Genomic DNA, 18,777 nt, shown 5'->3' with positions numbered 1-18,777 from the left:
TAATTTTAAATTCTAAGTTAATATTATGCTGCAGCTAAATCTTGATGCCTAGAGATGTCACCAAGGGCAAACTCTTTTGAACAGGCTGATGTTCGATTTAAAATCTAGAGGAACAGTAGCAAGCAATCAAGAAAAGAAATAACTCCACCATAGAAGGAGATAACTTGCTGTGCAGTCAGTGCCTCTTTATGGGTGAACAATAATTTTGCATTCGGTTTCCTTAAAAGAAAGAAAAAAAAAGGTCAGATAATCCTCCCATGTTTTCTACAAAAGTGAAAAAGTGTTGGGCTTTAGTTGCATGCTAATATGATCACACCAACACCAAAATGTGACAGATAGCGATGATTAAACAGCATGGCCTTTGGCATCACACTGATTTAGATTTGAATCCCACTCACCACTTGTTCTAGGGTGAGGCTGGGTAGCTCAATCTCTCTGACCCACCCCTCAGGAATCATAATACCTATTTCAAGAGAGTTGTGAGAATTAAATGAGATGATTCATAGAAACTGTATACTTGCACAGATAGGTAAGCACTCAGTAGACATAAGCCATTACAACCAGAGGACCTGCTGCTGGTCTCTTTCACCCAGCTGTTGGCCTAAAGCAGGCCTGAATCCTAATTCTTCCTTACACTATCTAGTCACTATGACCAAAGTTTTAAAATCCAAAGGGGCCTCAACTTGATTAACCATTTCATTCATGCACACTGAAGATCTGGACGCCTGCCATCTGGTTGGATCCGTCCCTGGCTCCTGTTTGTCCAGAGTTTAGATGACCCCCAAAGGTAGCTTCCCAGATAAACTACAGAAGCTCTCAAGTGCCGGATTTGGGTTACAATGGGGAAGGGAGTACGGTGCATGCAGCTCTACGCAGAAGGACCGGAAGAAGAGAAACAGAAAAGTTGGAGTTTTTCCAATCTCTGAGCTCTACCCTCTAGCTTCTCTCCAGACTGGGGTCGAAAGGCTGAGGGGGCAGGCCCAGAGCAAGGGTGGAGTCGCAACATTTTAGAGCCTGGGAGCGTGTTTGCAAAAAGAACGTAGAGGGAAACCGAACCCCTCCTTACGAGCCCATTTTCCCCAAACAACTCCCGGCCAAGGAAAACCCTGACCTCTGTAAATAGCGAACTATCAAGCACTGAAAAAGACCTCAAAACCCTATCCCTGTTCCCCCCGCTACTAGAAGCGCCCCGTGCGTCTGCGCGTCCATGCGTCCGTGGGTGGGCGCGCGCGCGCATACGCACAGGCTGCTGGGAAGCCGCCTCTCTCCTCTGGGTCTTCCAGTTTCCCGGCGTGCTTCAGGCCCGCCAAATGGGAGGGGGAGAAGCAAGATGGCAGCAGCCGCGAACTCCGGCTCTAGCCTCCCGCTGTTTGACTGCCCGACCTGGTGAGTGGCGGGGCGACCAGCGCTGGAGTGGCCTAGCCTACGCTGGCCAGGGCTGGCCGGGCGGCTCGTTTCTCGTAGCGAGCCGAGCGGCCCAAGGATCCTGGGACTGACTGAGGGAGAACTGTCTGTAGGGCCGGGCGGCGTGTGGAGGAACCGGGAACCCGGAGCCCGGGCCCAGGAACTGGGGAAACCCAGAGTTGGGGGCTCTGAGGCGCTCGCTTAGGCAGCCCCTCGGGCAATCAGCTGGTTGCCGGGGCGCTTCGGGGCCTTGACCCCGAACTTACCCCAACTCCTGTCTGGTGCTCTTGTGGAGCATCGTATCTGCCCCCCTGCTCTCTGTCCCGAGCGCGCACGAGCTAGCTTCCCGGCCCCGGCGCCCCGCTCAGAGCCCCGCATCCCGCGGTTGTTGATGCAGCCTGGGTGCGGCACTTGCCTGTCTCTCGCAGACTGGGAGCTCCCTGAGGGCAGGAACGGCTCTGACCTACCCCCAAGCTCGCCTCAGCGACCAGCGCGAAGCCGGGCAGCAGAGGGCATCATTGCTTGTTAGGATGAACCCCTTTCCTCCTTTCGCAAGTTCTTGGGAATAATGGAATAATTTTAGTCTTTGAGTAGAGTACACGATGAATACGTATGAATTGCCTTGCAAGGAGACCCATCCGAGTTGGGGCTATTTCTGCTCATCACAGTGTATTGTTTGTGTTACTCTCTGGCCCCCGTTATATAGAGATCCTCAAAGGCAAGGGCTGCCTAACGCATCTTTATATTCCGAGTTCCTAGACCTGAGCCTGGCACGTAGTAGGAGTTCAGAAAGCATGTTTTAGACATAACTTGGCTTTCCCTGTTTTCCAGACAAAATGGGCTTTTGTCCAATGCACTTGTCTTACTGACAACCTCCATAGAGGAGTTGGGTCAGGATTGTGAGATGACTGTGTTGCATCTTAAGTTAGATGTAAACAGGTGCATTTTTGTGTGTGCATATGTAGGGACTCTGGCAAGATTGTTCATCCTTCAAACTTCAAAGGAGCAAACACAGGAAGCAAGTGAATGTGTGGCTATTTTCTGGGTCCCTCTGCACTTTTGTAACACCCAGTTGCTTCAGTCTACAAATTCTGTGTCCATTTTGGTTCCTTGCTGCATTGATTTCAGAAGTTGGGCCAGGACAGTAAACTTATAGTTAGAAGAGGCTGTATAAGATCACCTACCATTTCCTCAGCGTCTGTTAGGCACCGGGCACTGTGTTAGGTGCTTTGACATACATGTATCTCCCTTGGATGGTGTGGTTACAGGAGTGTAGAGAAAAGTTCCCTTACCCATCCCATTGTAGAATGACCTGTTCAAGGTTAACAAATATGTCTTGTATTTATTGGTACCTGGTTTCATGGGCATAGTTTTGGATTGCCTTAGCTCCCTAATTACACTTCTCTGATTTGGACTCAGAGCTCAGGACAGTACCCTCTGCTTATTCTGTGATGAGTCTAGTCTTGATCAGCCCCAGACACCAACTGATTTATTCTGCCTTTATATGGTATTAATTAATGGTAGTGGCAAATCTTAGATTCAGACTCCAAGTGACCAGACAACCCCAGCTATAGTACTTGCAGTCTTTGTGCTGCTTTCTCTCCAAGGTGGATAATCCAGTGCTAAAATATGGGTTTCTTTGGTGCTGCTCTAAATACAGATCCACTAAAATATGTTTCAGAGCAGTTGAATCACTGGGGAAGTAAGTGTCAAATGTAGAAAGGAGCTATAATAACAGTGAAGTAGATGGCATTTCTGCTTGAACGTGAACTAATTATAGGCTAGTAAGAGAGCTACAGTGTTGAATGGGATAATGATTGTAAATAGCATCTACAAACTCATCCTGAAAACGTTTTTTCACACTTATTTTTCAGGGCAGGTAAACCCCCTCCTGGTTTACATCTGGATGTAGTCAAAGGAGACAAGCTAATTGAGGTATGGAAGTACATGTCTTCCCTTTTTTTCCCACCACACTAAAGATTTTTGCCAGTGACTCACTTTTCCACCTCCTCTCCTGTGCTTTGTTTTACAGAAATGCTACTTTCGTTCATCCTGATTTTTTTTTCTATTAAAAGCACATGGTGATATAACACATTAAAACCATGTATCTCCACAGACACTCAGTTTTTTGTGACTCCTCTCACCTTCCAAATGAAGGGTTTTAGTAGATCATGGCCTTGTAGGCCTCAGTCAAACTGGATGCCCTATAACTTGGTGAATTCCTTCTCTCTGAGTATGTGGAGTTGTATGGAAGGTGCAAGATCTGTAGTAATTGAAGAAGAAAGTGAATGATGTAGATTGAATTTAACTTTTAAGTTGCTTTTATGAGATTCAAGCCAAAACTCTTCAAAGAAGATAGTAAACTACGATACTTGCTCAAAAAAGAGAATGGAAATGGTGACAAAATTCATTCATTCATTCAAAACATTTACTGAGTACTTATTATGTGCCAGTCATTGTGCTCGGCATAGGACTATAGCAGTGAACAGAACAAATGTGGTTCCTGTCCTCAAAGGAATCATCTGATGGGAACAACAGAATCAAACAAAAATTTGCATGATTATAATTGAAATAAGTACTATAAAGGACAAGTTGAGCAGAATTCCAGCTTTTCTACAAGTCTCCAGAATGAAAACCACATAGAACTTCAAGAGAACATGAATTTTGATTAGCTGTTAGGTTGTGTACTTTTTTTAAATCCTTATGTTACCATTTCTTTACCAAGAGATGGAGATTAAGCCCACTCTGACTGTGGAGTTGTGAGTCTCTGTGTCTTCAACCAATTTTATGTTTGCTTGCTCAGATAGAATTTAAGTTCAAGGCCCTATTATTGAGTGCAGTTATTTTTCTTTGGTATATATAGTAAAAACATTGCATTCCATAATGAAAAGCTATCTTTGAGGTCTCCTGCAGGATGTTCTATAAATACAGTGTTTTCACTTTCAGGATGTTGTAGAGATACCCACGTATTTTGCAAAGTATTAAGGCATGAGTTGTGATGAATTCTCTTATTAATTCATCAAGCCCTGAGCCAGTCACTTAGAGCCCCTTTGTCATGTGTTCTTCTGTCTTAAAGATTACAGAGTACCAAGATTATTCAAGGGAATAAGTTAGCTAAAATATTTTTTGTTTTGTTTTGTTTTGTTACACTGTAGACTGTTCCACACATATAAAATATTGTTGCTAAATAGACATATAGGAGTCTTTTTTTATATATAACCAGAATTTAGTAAATCTTTAGTTTACTACAGGAAGAAACAGACAAGGAGGGCTAGCTTTAATGATAATGTCATATTCCTCTGCGAAATAATTTATACTTTCAAAGCACTCTGACTTGTCAAACATCCTTCTAATTACTGGTTTCCATTAAGTGATAATGTTCTCTTTCAGTGCTCTTAGGTGTGCTGAGTTGCCACAGAACTGTCATGTTACAATACTTAGACATCACTGTATTGTTTCCGAGAGGAATAGACACGAGATGTGCTTATTTTTTAAGGATTTAGGCAGCACTTGATACTAACCGAGCTATCTATGTCCTAGCCTTACGTCAGAGGCTTGTGATGTGTTGTGATAGCTGGGTTTAAGAAGTGCAATATTAAAACAAAAGCCATGAGTCTTTTAAGCCCAGTGTGTAAAGATACACTCTGAGTTATAACTCAGAGGCACAACTGAATAATGGTACTAGCCATAGCTAGTTAAGAAATTGTGGCTTAGTGGCTATTGAAAGACCAATGCATTATTTCATTCACTTGGACAGAAGAAGCATATTGTCTAAGAATTCACACATTTTCTTGCTTCTGAGGCATACTTTTTTTTCCCCTACATTTTCACATTTCTATAATTGAGATGCCTTTAATAGTGAATGTATATATTTAACTTGGAGACCCTTTCTTTTCTTTCCCCTCTAAACACCTAAATCGCTGGTACTGGCAGCTTAGAATCATAGAAATGTGGTCAATTTTATATTAGAGCCCAAGTGCTGGTGATCTTATGTACTGTTTCTTTAAGTCTAGCCTGTGAACACTTTGGTTAGCAAATTTAAGCTTATGAGGACATAATCTATGTGCACATAAATGTGAATGAGAAATGCAGTGAGATTCAACCTGCATAGATATTATCTAGAGAGAATAAGATGCTGAAATTTCAGGGCTCTCTCAATTCTGAAGCATTGTCTTATTTTTAACCCAAATCTTAATACTTGGGTCTGAGCAGACATGGGGATGCTTGTGTGACTGAGCTGTCAGGCTGTTGTTGAATCTTGGTGCTCCCTAGCACTAGGGGCCTGGGACAAGCTCTGCCAGCAGCAGGTGGGCACTGTTGGACAGGGTTTCCCAGAGGTGACCCCCATACCTATTTTGAGCCTTAAAGGCTAAGCTGGGAAGGAACTGGGTAAGTGATTGTTTAAAAAACAATTAAGAGTGTGACCCATAGTACTTGTTCATTCCTTAAAATGTTTTTTGCCATATGGTGGATTTTTTGACGCAGGAAGAGTGAAGAAAATATATAATGTAGTGGTTTAAAAAGCTTAGACTCTGAAGTCAGACAAACCTGAAATTTCTAATCCAGTTTATAAATATCTAGCTGTGTGAACTTGCATATATTAATTAATTTCTTTGTGCCTCACTTTTCCTATCTATAAAAATAGGAATAATAGTGCCTGCCTACTTCACAGAGTGGTTGTGAGGATGAAATGACATAGCATAAAACTCATAGCATAAAACTCATAGCACATAGGCACATAAGTACTCAGCAGTTGTTAACTGTTATTAGTACGTGAGGTGTATTTCTGGTTTTGTAAGAACCAGAACCAGCTACATAAAGCATAGGGGAGAATTGTAGCCCACTGTGGATTCAATGACATAGCCAGGAATGAAATATAAGCCTCTTGATTCCTAGCCTGGTACGTCCTAGTTTGACTATACTTCCCTACTCAACTTTGTGTTGTCTTCTCTCAGGGATTTTAGAAGGAGCATAGTGTGAAATGTGAACTAGAGCTTAGTGAGACCTTGTGTTTAAAGGAAAAACAGGGAATTCCCTGGCGGTCCAGTGGTTAGGACTCGGCACTTTCACTGCCGAGGGCACTGGTTCAGTCCTTGGTGGGGGACCTGAAATCCCTGCAAGCCGCGTGGCACAGCCAAAGAAAACCCCCAAAACTTAAAGGAACAACATAATGTATATGAATGAGGGTTATTCTTCAAGTACTCATATTGTAGACTTTAAGAACTGAAAGCAGTGTTAGCGAAAATTTATCCAGAGTCCTTCATCTATGATGGCCCAGTCTACAACCAGTCTGTGGCAAAGGCTTTACTGATCATGGGCTAAAAGAAAAATAAAGACAGTGTAGTGAGTTTTTCATAAATTCAGCACGAAGAGCGGTCCTTTATCCCTCTTCTTACTTATTTGTTAAAATGACCTATCTTTCATAAAATGATTATAATACTGATTGGTGACAATTAAAAAAATAGTTCTCATATGGCAAAAGAAAAGTTAACAATACTGTGTCAGCCCCTACAATTTTTAAAATAATAGATTGCTGGTCTGCGAAATCCTCTTTTCTGCTATTATATTGGGGCCTTATACAGTTTTGTTTTTTCCAGTACCACAGCAGTGGCTAGAAACATTTTGGAGCTCTTCTCAGAATTGTTTCAGACCCATGGCACTGTTGTTTAGAATGTTAGCATTGCAGGTCATTTCACACCTGAGTTTAAACCCCAGATCTGCTACTTAACCAGCTGGACTGCCTTGGATACGTGGCTTCATCTCTCTGAATCTATTTTCTTATGTTTAACAGTAAAGGTGATACTTGGTTCACAGAGTTGTTTTGAGGATTAGATGACATAATACTTAAAAATGCCTAGCAATAATAGTTCTTCAATAAATGTTTAATCCCTACATCCCCTAACCCCCAAACCTGGAAAATCTTTGCCCTGTGAGGTTGTTCCGTATTTGGACACAGCAAATACTCATTTAGAGTTAACTTTGAGTAATGCTTTTTTGTGGGCAAAATGAAATGGGACAATAAAGTTAGATTTAGAGGCTCATACAATGATGTCTAATGTAATTCTAGTTTCTAAAGAGGGTTCCAGAAATACTCTGGGTCTCTGGCAGCATGATTAGAATATAGATAGGTGTTTCTATCCCCTTCCTTTTTGAACCAATTGATAATCTTCATTTGAATATATATTTTTCTGAAAAGCGGTCTTATTACTTTATAGGCATGCTTTGTGTTTCCTGCTTGACCTAAAATTAAGATTCAGTGAAATCTTAAATTTCCAATGGTCAGAAGACAACCACTCTTGCATGCCATTTACATCTAATACGATTAGGAAAGTTCTTTTCATATCAACACTAAACATTTGACCACTACATTTGGGGAGATTAATTGCCATCCATCCCCCAATGTTCGTAAATTATTCTGAGCTCTTTATCTTGAAGAATAATAGTAAATATAAATATTTCCTTTGACAAGGAATTTTATCTTAAGATGCTCTACTTAGTTTATTGGAAGAATTTTTGCTAAACCCTGTTGAAACAAGCTTTAAGTAATATTTAATTTAATTTATTTAGAAACTGATCATTGATGAGAAGAAGTATTACTTATTTGGGAGAAACCCTGATTTGTGTGACTTTACCATTGACCACCAGTCTTGCTCTCGGGTCCACGCTGCCTTGGTCTACCATAAGCATCTGAAGAGAGTTTTCCTAATAGATCTCAACAGTAGTAAGTAACTCATATCCCATCCTATTTCACACATTGTCTTTTGGGCAGTGTGAAAATGCTCTTTGGGTTCTTCAGTTTTGAAATTGTGTTTTGTTGCTTATCAAGGAAGTTTATGTTTGGTTTTTAAATTAGTTGTTCTCCATTCCTGTGATATTTCCTATTTTACTGGAATAATTGATGACTGGAGAGAGAAGAGGGTTTTGGGGAGCACTTTCCTGGAGAGAGCAATAAGTATATACAGAGAACAGAAAAAGCATCCAGGAACTAAGGAATGTGTTTATAGGCCCATGATAGATTGTGGTCCAATTTAAGCAGAAGCTGTGATTAGCTCCATTAATGTAGTAGAGTTGTAGTACAGTAGGACATTAAAAAAAAAAACAAAACTTGTTTTGACCAAAAATTAATTTTTTATAATGGGCTCTTTATCCCAGCTACATTTTGCTGTGATATTAATAATATCAATTTTAATTCTATGAGCATACTCCAACTAATAAGATTTTCAAGTTTGTCAAAGATAATCCCAGAAATGCAGTTGAGACTTGCCTGCATGGGGCCTTGAAATTTGTTCATTTTTGCCTATGTATAATTACAGCTTGAAATGTAAAGGATCTGCTTCCTGGGTTGATCGTGTTTTACTCCTTTCCCCGCTCCCCATACACACGCACACATCACCCCAGTATGCTTATATAATGGTTTTGGAGAGCATTGTCTCATAAGTACTTACTTGCAAATTTATCTCATCTTTTCTCTCCATTTCATAATATGCAGAATGCAGACATGGAAAGATATCCAGACTCTCCAGTAGGATTTTGGCTTGCCTTGCCATTGATATTGCACCTGTTTCAGCCAACCTCATTTCTTATCCTGGGGAAACCCCAAACATAACTGCCACCAGGCCAGCAATTTCTATGTTCCTTAGACTTGGGGCTGGAGAGGTCAGACCATAGCAATTCCTGTCTCCTGCCTTAGCGGGCATGCCTATTGCTGGGTTGGAACCATTCCTGCTGGACCCAGAATGGAGCCAAGCCTGTCTGGCAGCAGAGAGCAAGCAGTGGTATTTGTTATGTGGGGTAACAGCAGGTCTGAAGATGTGTAAGAAATCCACTGAAGAGATTCAAGATTCAGTGAAGGAGTTTCCTTTTCATTGTGACCCATGACAAGGGATGCAAAGTGGACCCAGTGCCATTTCCATTTTAAAAAGCAAAACTGATGTGCTGGCAGGAGCTACTCTCCCTTCTACAACTCAGGTTTGTTTGTTTGTTTGTTTGTTTTCCTCTCTTACATTTCTGATTTGGTTATTCCCAGCACACGGCACTTTCTTGGGTCACATTCGGTTGGAGCCTCACAAGCCTCAGCAAATTCCCATCGATTCCACGGTCTCATTTGGTGCATCCACAAGGGCATACACTCTGCGTGAGAAGCCTCAGACATTGCCATCGGCTGTGAAAGGAGATGAGAAGATGGGTGGAGAGGATGATGAACTCAAGGGCTTACTGGGGCTTCCAGAGGAAGAAACAGAGCTTGATGTAATTCCATTGTCTATGTCATTGTTATGTCTTTTGGGACGCTGGCTTTTGCAGTGTGTAGCTGTTCTGTGTAGTTTGAAATGCCAGTGACTTAGCAACTGGAGGTTTTCTTGAGCCCAGTGATAAGCCTTTGCCACTTTGGCAGTGTGGTGTGGCCCTTGGAGAGCTGCATTGTGTGGGTTTGGTTATGTATAACCAGGGCTAACTAGGAGACTGGGTCTCCTGCCAGTAGACCTTTATGGTTGTCTTGTGTACTTTCAGTGGATGTCAGAAGCCAAGGCTGGGAGTTACATTTCTCTAGAGCTGCACTGTCCAATGCAGTAGCCACTAACCACATTCCAAGTTCTCAGTAATCACATTTGGCTAGTGACTAACCATATTGAATAGCACTGATAGAAAACATTTCTATCATCCAGAAAGTTTGTTTGAACAACACTAGCTCACAGAGATTGAAGCTTTCATTCATTTACGTAGCTGTTTTTGATATTGTCCAGTCAGCCCAAGAATCTTCTGAGTAGAACTTGATTACTTTTGCTCTGGGCCTGGCTGCCCTGAAGGCCATGAATTTTACAAGATTTAATTTTAATGTGCTAAGGTTTTCTTTTCTAGAGCTGACCCCAGTAGTTTGTGATGTAGCTATTGTCTTCACGTGTCTATCACTGCATTGGTGTGGCTGGTCTATCCAGGTAGATCAAACGCCAGCCTGTCCTTAACCACCCACATGCAGTTACTATTCTTGTATACCGAGACAGTTTCCCAGCCCTTAGGAAGAAAAGCACAGTAGCAGTCTTACAACTTAGAAGTTATTTTGTTCTAAAGAAGTAGCCTGATAGCCAGGGACCTGGTTGGCAGTCACTCTTGCACATTCTCTTCCAGGCTGCTTCCATGCCTTCCTGTCTTTTAGTTCAGTATGTTAGGTCATCTCTGGGTCCTTGTTCTCAAGACATTTGGGATGTCTCAAACTGCAGTACAGATTGGAATAAGTCCAGGTGATTGGGAAGAGGCAGGCAGCAGTGATGAGGCCAAGTTAATCACTGAGATGGATAGATAGTTATGAGTAGAAATGGGGCCAGATGAAGGGATGGGGAGTGACAAAACATTAATGCCAGATATTCAGTGCACTGGTAACGTCCTTACAAGTTTTAAAGGAGAGAGCTACTGGGAAAGAAGCTGTCAGTTGTCCTTTCTCGTCTCTGTTACTTAAAAACAATTCTTGGATTTCTTCCCAGTTGTATTCTTTTAATTCTCAGCATGAAGACATGATAAACTTTATTCAGAAAAACCCAAAACCTCAACTCAAGGGTTTTTGCACAGGTGACCTGTCTTCATCTCAAGGTCCTTCACTCCCTTTTGAATATCACTGCCGCACTAGTCAATGAAGATGTTCCACATTCTGTCAAATTGAGGCTTGCTGGTATTAGCTGTCTAGGGACGGTAATGAATCTTTTCTGAATGCAGAAAAGAATCTCATCTGTGTGGAGAGGTCAAGGTTAGCTCCTAATATCTTCCTGCCCTTTATTTGGTAATATTCTCCTTCAAATTCCTTGTGTACTTATTCCTGTCTTTCCTGTGTGAACCCTGTCCCAGAACCTGACGGAGTTCAACACTGCCCACAACAAGCGGATTTCCACTCTCACCATTGAGGAGGGGAATCTGGACATTCAGAGACCAAAGAGGAAGAGGAAGAACTCACGGGTGACCTTTAGTGAGGATGATGAGATCATCAACCCAGGTGAGGTATCTTCCTAGTTTTTTCTGATGAAAAAGCTGTGATGTCAGAGAGTAGTGTACACAGCCTGTAGGTCAGTTGTAATGTTTCTGTACAAGGTTTAGGATAACAGGTGCTATGTTGAGGGGAGATATTTTTGTACAGAACAGGCATACCTTGGAGATATTTTGGGTTCAGTTCAAGCATTGCAATAAGGCAAGTCACATGAATTTTTTAGTTTCCCAGTACACGTAAAAGTTACGTTTACACAACTTCAGTCTGTTAAGTGTGCAATAGCATTATGTCTAAAAAAGACAATGTACGTACCTTAATTAAAAAATACTTTATTGCTAAAAGATGCTAACCATGCTAGTCTGAGCCTTCATTGAGTTGTAATCTTTTTGCAATAGTAACAACAAAGATTGCTGATCACAGAGCACTGTTACAACTATAGTAATAATGGAAAAGTTTTAAATATTGTGAGAATTACAGAAATGTAACACAGAGACACGAAGTGAGTGAATGCTGTTGGGAAAATGGCACTGATAGACTTGCTTGATGCAGGGTTTCCACAAACCTTCAATTTATAAAAAACTCAGTATATGTGAAGTGCAGTAAAACAAGGTATGCCTGTACATTGATGGAGTGCCCTGAAACTCAAGCATTATCCAGTTGCAGTGTGAAAGAAGTAGATGAAGGAAGGCTGTAATTCTCCTTTGCTGATCCAGGTATAGTGGAGCTTAAGTATAGGTCAGAGCAGACACTATTGTCATGGGGTTCCATGTATGATTGGTAACTCTAAGATTGGAGAACTTTCTGCTACTATTAATCGCATTGAAGACTTGCCTCTGTAAGGTCCTAATTTATAGATAGTTTGTATGGAAACGTCAGCAAGATGAGAGCATCAGTTTCTGGGAAGGCCATTGAGTTTACCCATTTGTTCCATCATTCACCATTCGTTTATTGGGCTCATGTTATATCTCAAGTACTCTGGGAGGTGGATGGCATGGAGCTGGGAGGTGCAGTTTATACAGTGAAGATGGAATTGGGATTCCAAAAATCTTGTTTGACAATAAACCTTCATGGATGGAAACAAGGATCCCAGACTAACAAGTTGCTTTTATATCCCAAATTGAAATGCAGTGAGAATAACTTTCAAGTCCTGCATTTAGTTTCAGAATGTCAATTATTTAAATGGAGAAAATCTGCTCCAGTGACAGCTCATGTTAAAAAAAAGGTATAAGGATTTTAGTTAGTTAAAAATGCAGTCTGAGTCATCAGGGGGATATGGAAACTAATCAAGTACAGTTTAAAATTGCATTAATAGAATAATGGGGGACAGTAACCCGGTGGCCTGTGTTCTGAGCAGAACTCACCCAAATGTGTTACTAAATGCAAGCATGGCCTTAAGTACTAAATGTGTTATGTAGTCTTGAGGGAAGGAGACTCCCAGCTATGGAAAGTGGTCCCTAAATGCTGGGAGCTGTACATGAGGGAGAGTAGATTGGAGGGAGGCACCCTGAGGTGGATGTTTGCAAGGCTGACCTTCGGGAGGACGGAGGAGGCGAAACCAGAGCCTGTGAGTAGCAAATATTTGGCTCAGCATGAAAAGCAACAACAAATCCTTCTTATATTTAGAAGAAGAATTAAAAGAATTCCTGTGAAAGAGATTGGGGCATTCATTCTAGTGACTTTTGTTCACTTTTTGATGATGTGTGAAGTGGAATGAATTACTTCTCAAGGTACTGAATGCCCAAGGGAAATGTTTGGGCAGAAGCTGGATGACTAATCTGGGAAGTTTATTTCTGAGTGCCAGATAAGAGTTTCTAGGGGTTGGACCTAGACATTTGTAGTTTTAATAAGCTCCTGTTTGTACTGATGAACAGCCAACAGTTTGGGAATCACTGAACTAGATAATTTGTTAAGTCTCTTTCAGGACTCGGGGTCTGATATGTTCTGTTTTTCTCCTTGAAAATTATTGTGGGACTTCCTGGCGATTCAGTGATTAAAACTCTGCACTCCCTGGTTGGGGAACGAAGATCTCACATACCGCACGGCATGCCCAAAAAAAAGAAAAAGGAAAAAAAAGAAAATTATTGTCCTGCAGCTTTATTAAGGCAGTACGTTCAGACAGAGTATGGCATAGTGTTTAAGAGCGTGGGCTCTGATCAGAGGGCCTAGGTATGAAATCCACCTCTCCGCTTAGTAGCTCTTTGACCCTGGCCAGTGACATGACTACTGGTCTCAGGATTGGTGGGGAGATTAAATGATTAATATATGTGAAAATACCTCATATCTGTGCTTGGCACTCAGTAGCCCTTGGTAAGTGTTAGCCATTGTCCTCATCATCATCCGCCACCCCTTTTGCCTTTACCTGTGCAGACTTTCCTATACTAGAAGTAGACTTAGCAAGAAACTTCTCGGTAGATCTTCCAGGAGCAGAGATTTCCTGCAATGGGCAGACCCCCTCTCTAGGAGTCGAATGGCTAGAGAATGAGGAGAGGGTGAGAGGCCTGAGCACCGTTCAGCCAGCACAGGACAGGGTCCCCCAGATGGCTTAGCCCCCACTTCCGCAGGCCTCTTGTGTTTGTGGGCCACATACCCCGTTAGCCATGCCTCTTGGGCTCCAGTTGCTCTTGCACTTGATTTAGCTTTCCTGAAGGGATGATTGGAGCAGGGCTGTTACGGTAATGAGAGAGAAGATAAGGGTGCCTTTTTTAGAGACCTCTCCTTCCTGATGAGCCTGGATATCTTTTCCTCTTTCTTCTTCCATATAGAAGCTATTCATTCATTGAACATCGATTGTTTGTGAAAATAATTCCAGGGTATGTTCCTTAGAGGCACCCTAATATGTGAAAAGCCAGACTTAAAACAGATAAACCAGGGACTAATTATTCAAGTTAAATAAGGAATCTTTGTATTCTAAAGGGACTCACAAGAGTGTTTCTTAAATAGCAAGTGCCCTCAACACATTAAAATAAGGTGAACAACATCTATTAGGGAAGCAGCTCCTTTCCTGCCACTGCATTAAGATAAAAGGGCCCTCGAGTAGTGTTTCTAGTAATGATAATAAGTCTATGCTTGCCTGTTTCCCCACACTCAGTCTTTAGTGAGAAAACTGTTCATTCTAGGTGATCCAGCCCAATCTCCCCTCTGTGCTCCAAGAAAACTATTTTTGCACCACTCTTCAAGCACCTCCATTGTATCCTAGCCTGTCTGGCTTTACAACTGTGAACTCCTTACAGGCAGGACGGTGTCTTGTTCTTTATTTCCGTGCCTGATGTCCAGTAAATGAGAGACTGACTGACTACAAGCATGTCCCTTACTTGGTCTTAGTGCATTCTTCTGGCACAGTGAATAAATGAAGCTAGAAGCTTCGTAGGGTGCAATAGTGTGTGTATAAGCTGTGAAAAGGGAGCCGCGGTCCCACCCTGCCTGGACAGGGGCTTCAGATCCTTTAGTGAGTCTTAATTGTACAGGCATACCTTGGAGGAATTGTGGGTTTGGTTCCAGACCACTTCAGTAAAGTGAATATCAAAGCTAGTCACACATATTTGTTTGGTTTGTCAGTGCATATAAAAGTTATGTTTACATTATATTGTAAACTGTTAAGTGTGCAGTAGCATTATGTCTACAAAAGCAGTGTACTTGTTTCTTTACAATGCCTTAATTACAAAATACTTTATTGCTAAAAAATGCTAACCATCGTCTGACAATGCACGGTTGCCACCAACCTTCAATTTGTTGTTTTTTTTTTAAAAAAAAAACAATATCTGCAAAGCACAGTAAAATGAAACTCAATAAAACAAGGTATGCCTATATACAGTTGTTCAGGTTGAAAGGCGAAGTTAAGCTAGAAGCCTTGGGTCTGAATCCTAATTCTGTTATTTGCTAATGAGCGGGTGTTAGCAAGGTATGTGGCGTGTGACCTCTTTTTATCACTAACATGAGATTATTGATGTCTTCCCTCAAAAGAGGGAGGTATGTGGAATGGGAAAGAACCTGGGGGAGCCGGTGTAGCGCATAGTCCGGAGCACAGGCCTGTTTCTGGCTGCTTAGATTTATATCCTGGCTCCTCTCCAGCAAGGTGACTGGGCCGGTCACTTTCCTTCTCCAAGCCTGAGTTTGTTTTCTCATCTATTAAATGTTTATTGTAGTGGTACTTACCTCGTAGGGTTGTTGTGAGGATTTAACACAGTACCCAGTAAACACTTGAAGTGTTAGCTGTATTTTACTGTTTTAATATGAATGACTGTGATTGCTTTATTCGCATTGAGCCCTATAACTTTAATCCTCCCAGCTGGTTACTGAACTAACCCTGCCCTCGTGTCTTTTTGCAGAGGATGTGGATCCCTCAGTTGGTCGCTTCCGGAACATGGTGCAGACTGCAGTGGTCCCAGTCAAGGTAGGAAGCATGTTGTGACAGTATTTGAAATGTCATATAGTCTGGTTTAAAAACCCACTCTTTTATATGTAGGTACGTGTTAAGTGTGTGCTTAATTTTAAAACATTCTCTGCTCCTTTCCCATTTTTCATACTGTGGAAATCCATTTACCCCATCTGTGTGTAGGGATCCTGGAGTGCCATAGAGAGGCTGCAGGTGACCAGCTAGCTTGATCCTGCATGTAAATTATGGTGTGATGTGGGTCTGTAAATTTACCTCCCAGCAGGGTGCAGAGAGACCCACCTTTCTTTAACCTTCCCTTCTTGACTCAAAGTAAGCTATTAGGCAAAGAAGAGACATTGTTGCATTTCTGCATGGCACCTCTGGCCTTTACCACATCTTTATTTTGTGAATGGGGATGGCACAGATAGGAAAGCCAGCCCACATTGGATTAGGTTTAAAGAGCAGCTCTGTTGAAGAACCAAGAGGTGGAAGTTACAGAGGTGTTCTGATTGCTCAACATGTGGAGAACCACCTGCCAGCTAGGGCTCCAAAAGGGAGCAAGTGGCCCCTGGAAGTAGATCCCTATTAGTAGAGGTATTCAAATGTGATTGGAAGATGCTGGTCAGAGATGCTATAGGGAGTTTTATTTTTTTAAAAATCTTTAGAATATATTAGAATAGATTGATAAAATGTGTCAAGTTCATGCAAAAGGAGTAGAGGGGTGAGGGAGGATCTTTCATTGAACTTTAGTCCAGTGTGAAAAAGTATAAGATGAAATTTTTCCATACAACTCCATAGTATTTGTGTTACATGTCCCCTTGGGCACTTCTCTCTTTTTTCTTCACCCTTTGGAATTTTCTGTTGCCTTTAAAGTATAATTTGAATTTTGACAGATACATACACCTGGGTAACCACCACCATAATCAAAATACAGATTTCCATCCCCCCAGAAAGTTCCCCTGCGTCCCTCTGCTGTCAGCTTCCTCCCGCTGCCAGGCAGCCAGTAAGCTGCCTTCAGCCACCACAGATTTGTTCTGCTCTCAGGTTAATGTTTAAAAACGAGGTGCCCAACAGGAAGATACTAACTTCTTACTTTCCCCCCAAAAAAGAAAAATGGAAATACTTACTCCATCTATTATCACCTCTGATTCCTGAAAGGGCATTTTAACATTGAAAACAAGAGGGAGGAGTATGACCTTAGGGTAAAGAATGGTCACTTAAACTGGATAAATCTTACTTTATGGAAAGTTCACACACTAGCCTCATTTTTCTCAGTTTGATGTAGGATGGTGACCACTTTGTGTGGGGCAGTGTTCGGGAGCCGTGATGTTACATGACCACTGTAAGGTCTCTTCAAACCCTGAGATTTCAGGACAGTGAGATGGGTTGTTTAAGAAACAAAACAAGTTAGAGGTTTAGGGGCCTTCCCCAGTTTTTCGAGGACTGCAATAGAACAGGCTAACAGCACTCTTGTGTCTCACTTCTTGTCTTCTCTATAAACCACAGAAGAAGCGGGTGGAGGGCCCTGGCTCCCTGGGCCTGGAGGAATCAGGGAACAGGCGCATGCAGAACTTTGCATTCAGTGGAGGACTCTATGGGGGCCTGCCCCCCACGCACAGTGAAGCCGGCTCCCAGCCGCATGGCATCCACGGGACAGCACTCATCGGTGGCTTGCCCATGCCATACCCGAACCTCGCTCCTGACGTGGACTTGACTCCCGTCGTGCCGTCAGCAGTGACCATGAACCCTGCACCAAACCCTGCCGTCTATAACCCTGAAGCTGTCAACGAACCCAAGAAGAAAAAATATGCAAAAGAGGCTTGGCCGGGCAAGAAGCCCACACCTTCCTTACTGATTTGATATTTTTGGTAATGGAGGAGGGTGGGATTGGGTGGGAACAGGGTGGAAGGGTGATGGGGGAGCTAATGAATTAGGGAGAAAAACTTTCCATGTGTGCAGTATCGTCTTTCAGAATGTCTCCTGGGGTCCTAACCATGTAATATTAAAACTGGGGGTGGGGTTGAAGTATCCCAGAAAGACCTGTCTTCAGAACACTTTCATTGAAGAGAAATGTTTCATACATCCTTTTAAATAGACTGCCCTGGCTCTTTTGCACTCTTTCCATTATCTCCTTTTTTCTTTTCTCCCTCTTTCTAGGATCACTTTTTAAAAAATTATTTACCCCAGGGAGAGACTCCAGGCCCTCAGGTTGAATGTGGAGCTGTGGAGGTGACAGTAGCATTGCCAGCTTGGTGGGTTTAGCAGCCTGATTTATATTTACTATCCTGCAAGTCCCAGGTAGCAGAAGGGTTGCCACGGATTCCAGGTTAACAAGAGGGTTTAGAATGCTTCAGTTAAGCTAAGGTTTAAAACAACTCAGAAGTTTTCCTGGGTCGGTGGTTTTGAGGTCCAGTAGTTAGGCTTTTCTCTTTTGTCCTTTCTGTTAGAATGAGAACATTTTGATTTTTCTTCATCTGTGACCAGTGCCATAGACACAGGTTGATAGTTTTAAACTTACAGTATTGTTTGAACTTTACCTGTTTTTCTTGTCAAACCTGAGTACTCTACTTGCTGAAGTTTCTCATTTGATTCCAGAGTACTGTCCTCTACTCTCTAAGGCATTACTTTCCTTTTCAAGTGTGTTATGAAGGCAATATAAAGGATATGACCAGTTAGAGCAATTTCAATTAAAAAGGAAAAGATTTTACTTTGAAGTAACGGATATCTCGAAGAGGACATCTTCAGATGTTGATTTGGAGGCTCTTTCCCCCCCTTGACTGAGAGCTCTCGTTGTCCAGAGCTCCAAGACTAGACCTGGTTAACAAACATAGGAGACGAAGGTAGGACACATTGATGTGAGCTTTGTACAGAGATTTGTACATTTGTGTAATAGGCCTTTTCACGCTTTATGTGTAGCTTTTTACCTGTAACCTTTATTACATTGTAAATTAAACGTAACTTTTGTCATTCGGGTGCAGTCTGTGATTCAGTTGCCATCACCTATTTCTACTGCCTTTAGGGAATATTTGTC

General features: G+C 42.0%; 1 protein-coding gene and 1 non-coding gene across 2 annotated transcripts; both read left to right on the top strand.

Annotated features, from left to right (window-relative positions):
• The first annotated feature begins 1,256 nt into the window (after window positions 1–1,256).
• Window positions 1,257–18,715, top strand: PPP1R8 (protein phosphatase 1 regulatory subunit 8). Its single transcript, XM_030872727.2, has 7 exons — window positions 1,257–1,386; window positions 3,279–3,339; window positions 7,972–8,125; window positions 9,431–9,651; window positions 11,239–11,383; window positions 15,700–15,764; window positions 17,253–18,715. The coding sequence occupies exons 1-7, from the start codon at window positions 1,331–1,333 to the stop codon at window positions 17,604–17,606; spliced, it is 1,056 nt and encodes a 351-aa protein (XP_030728587.1). The 5' UTR covers window positions 1,257–1,330; the 3' UTR covers window positions 17,607–18,715.
• Window positions 4,909–5,074, top strand: LOC115867319 (small Cajal body-specific RNA 1). Its single transcript, XR_004045059.1, has one exon. It is a non-coding gene; the product is annotated as a small Cajal body-specific RNA 1 (non-coding RNA).
• Window positions 18,716–18,777: the final 62 nt, after the last annotated feature.

Source organism: Globicephala melas, chromosome 1 (genome assembly GCF_963455315.2).
Source record: "Globicephala melas chromosome 1, mGloMel1.2, whole genome shotgun sequence".
Lineage (NCBI taxonomy): Eukaryota > Metazoa > Chordata > Mammalia > Artiodactyla > Delphinidae > Globicephala > Globicephala melas.
Note: the sequence above shows the minus strand (reverse complement) of the source record. Positions and strands in the feature narration are given on the sequence as shown.

Excerpts from the sequence above, each read along its gene's own strand:
- PPP1R8 (XM_030872727.2), top strand. The coding sequence starts at position 1,331 with ATGGCAGCAGCCGCGAACTCCGGCTCTAGCCTCCCGCTGTTTGACTGC. Across the intron at positions 1,387-3,278 it reads CTGTTTGACTGCCCGACCTG|GGCAGGTAAACCCCCTCCTG; the intron begins GTGAGTGGCGGG and ends CTTATTTTTCAG. Across the intron at positions 3,340-7,971 it reads AAGGAGACAAGCTAATTGAG|AAACTGATCATTGATGAGAA; the intron begins GTATGGAAGTAC and ends TAATTTATTTAG.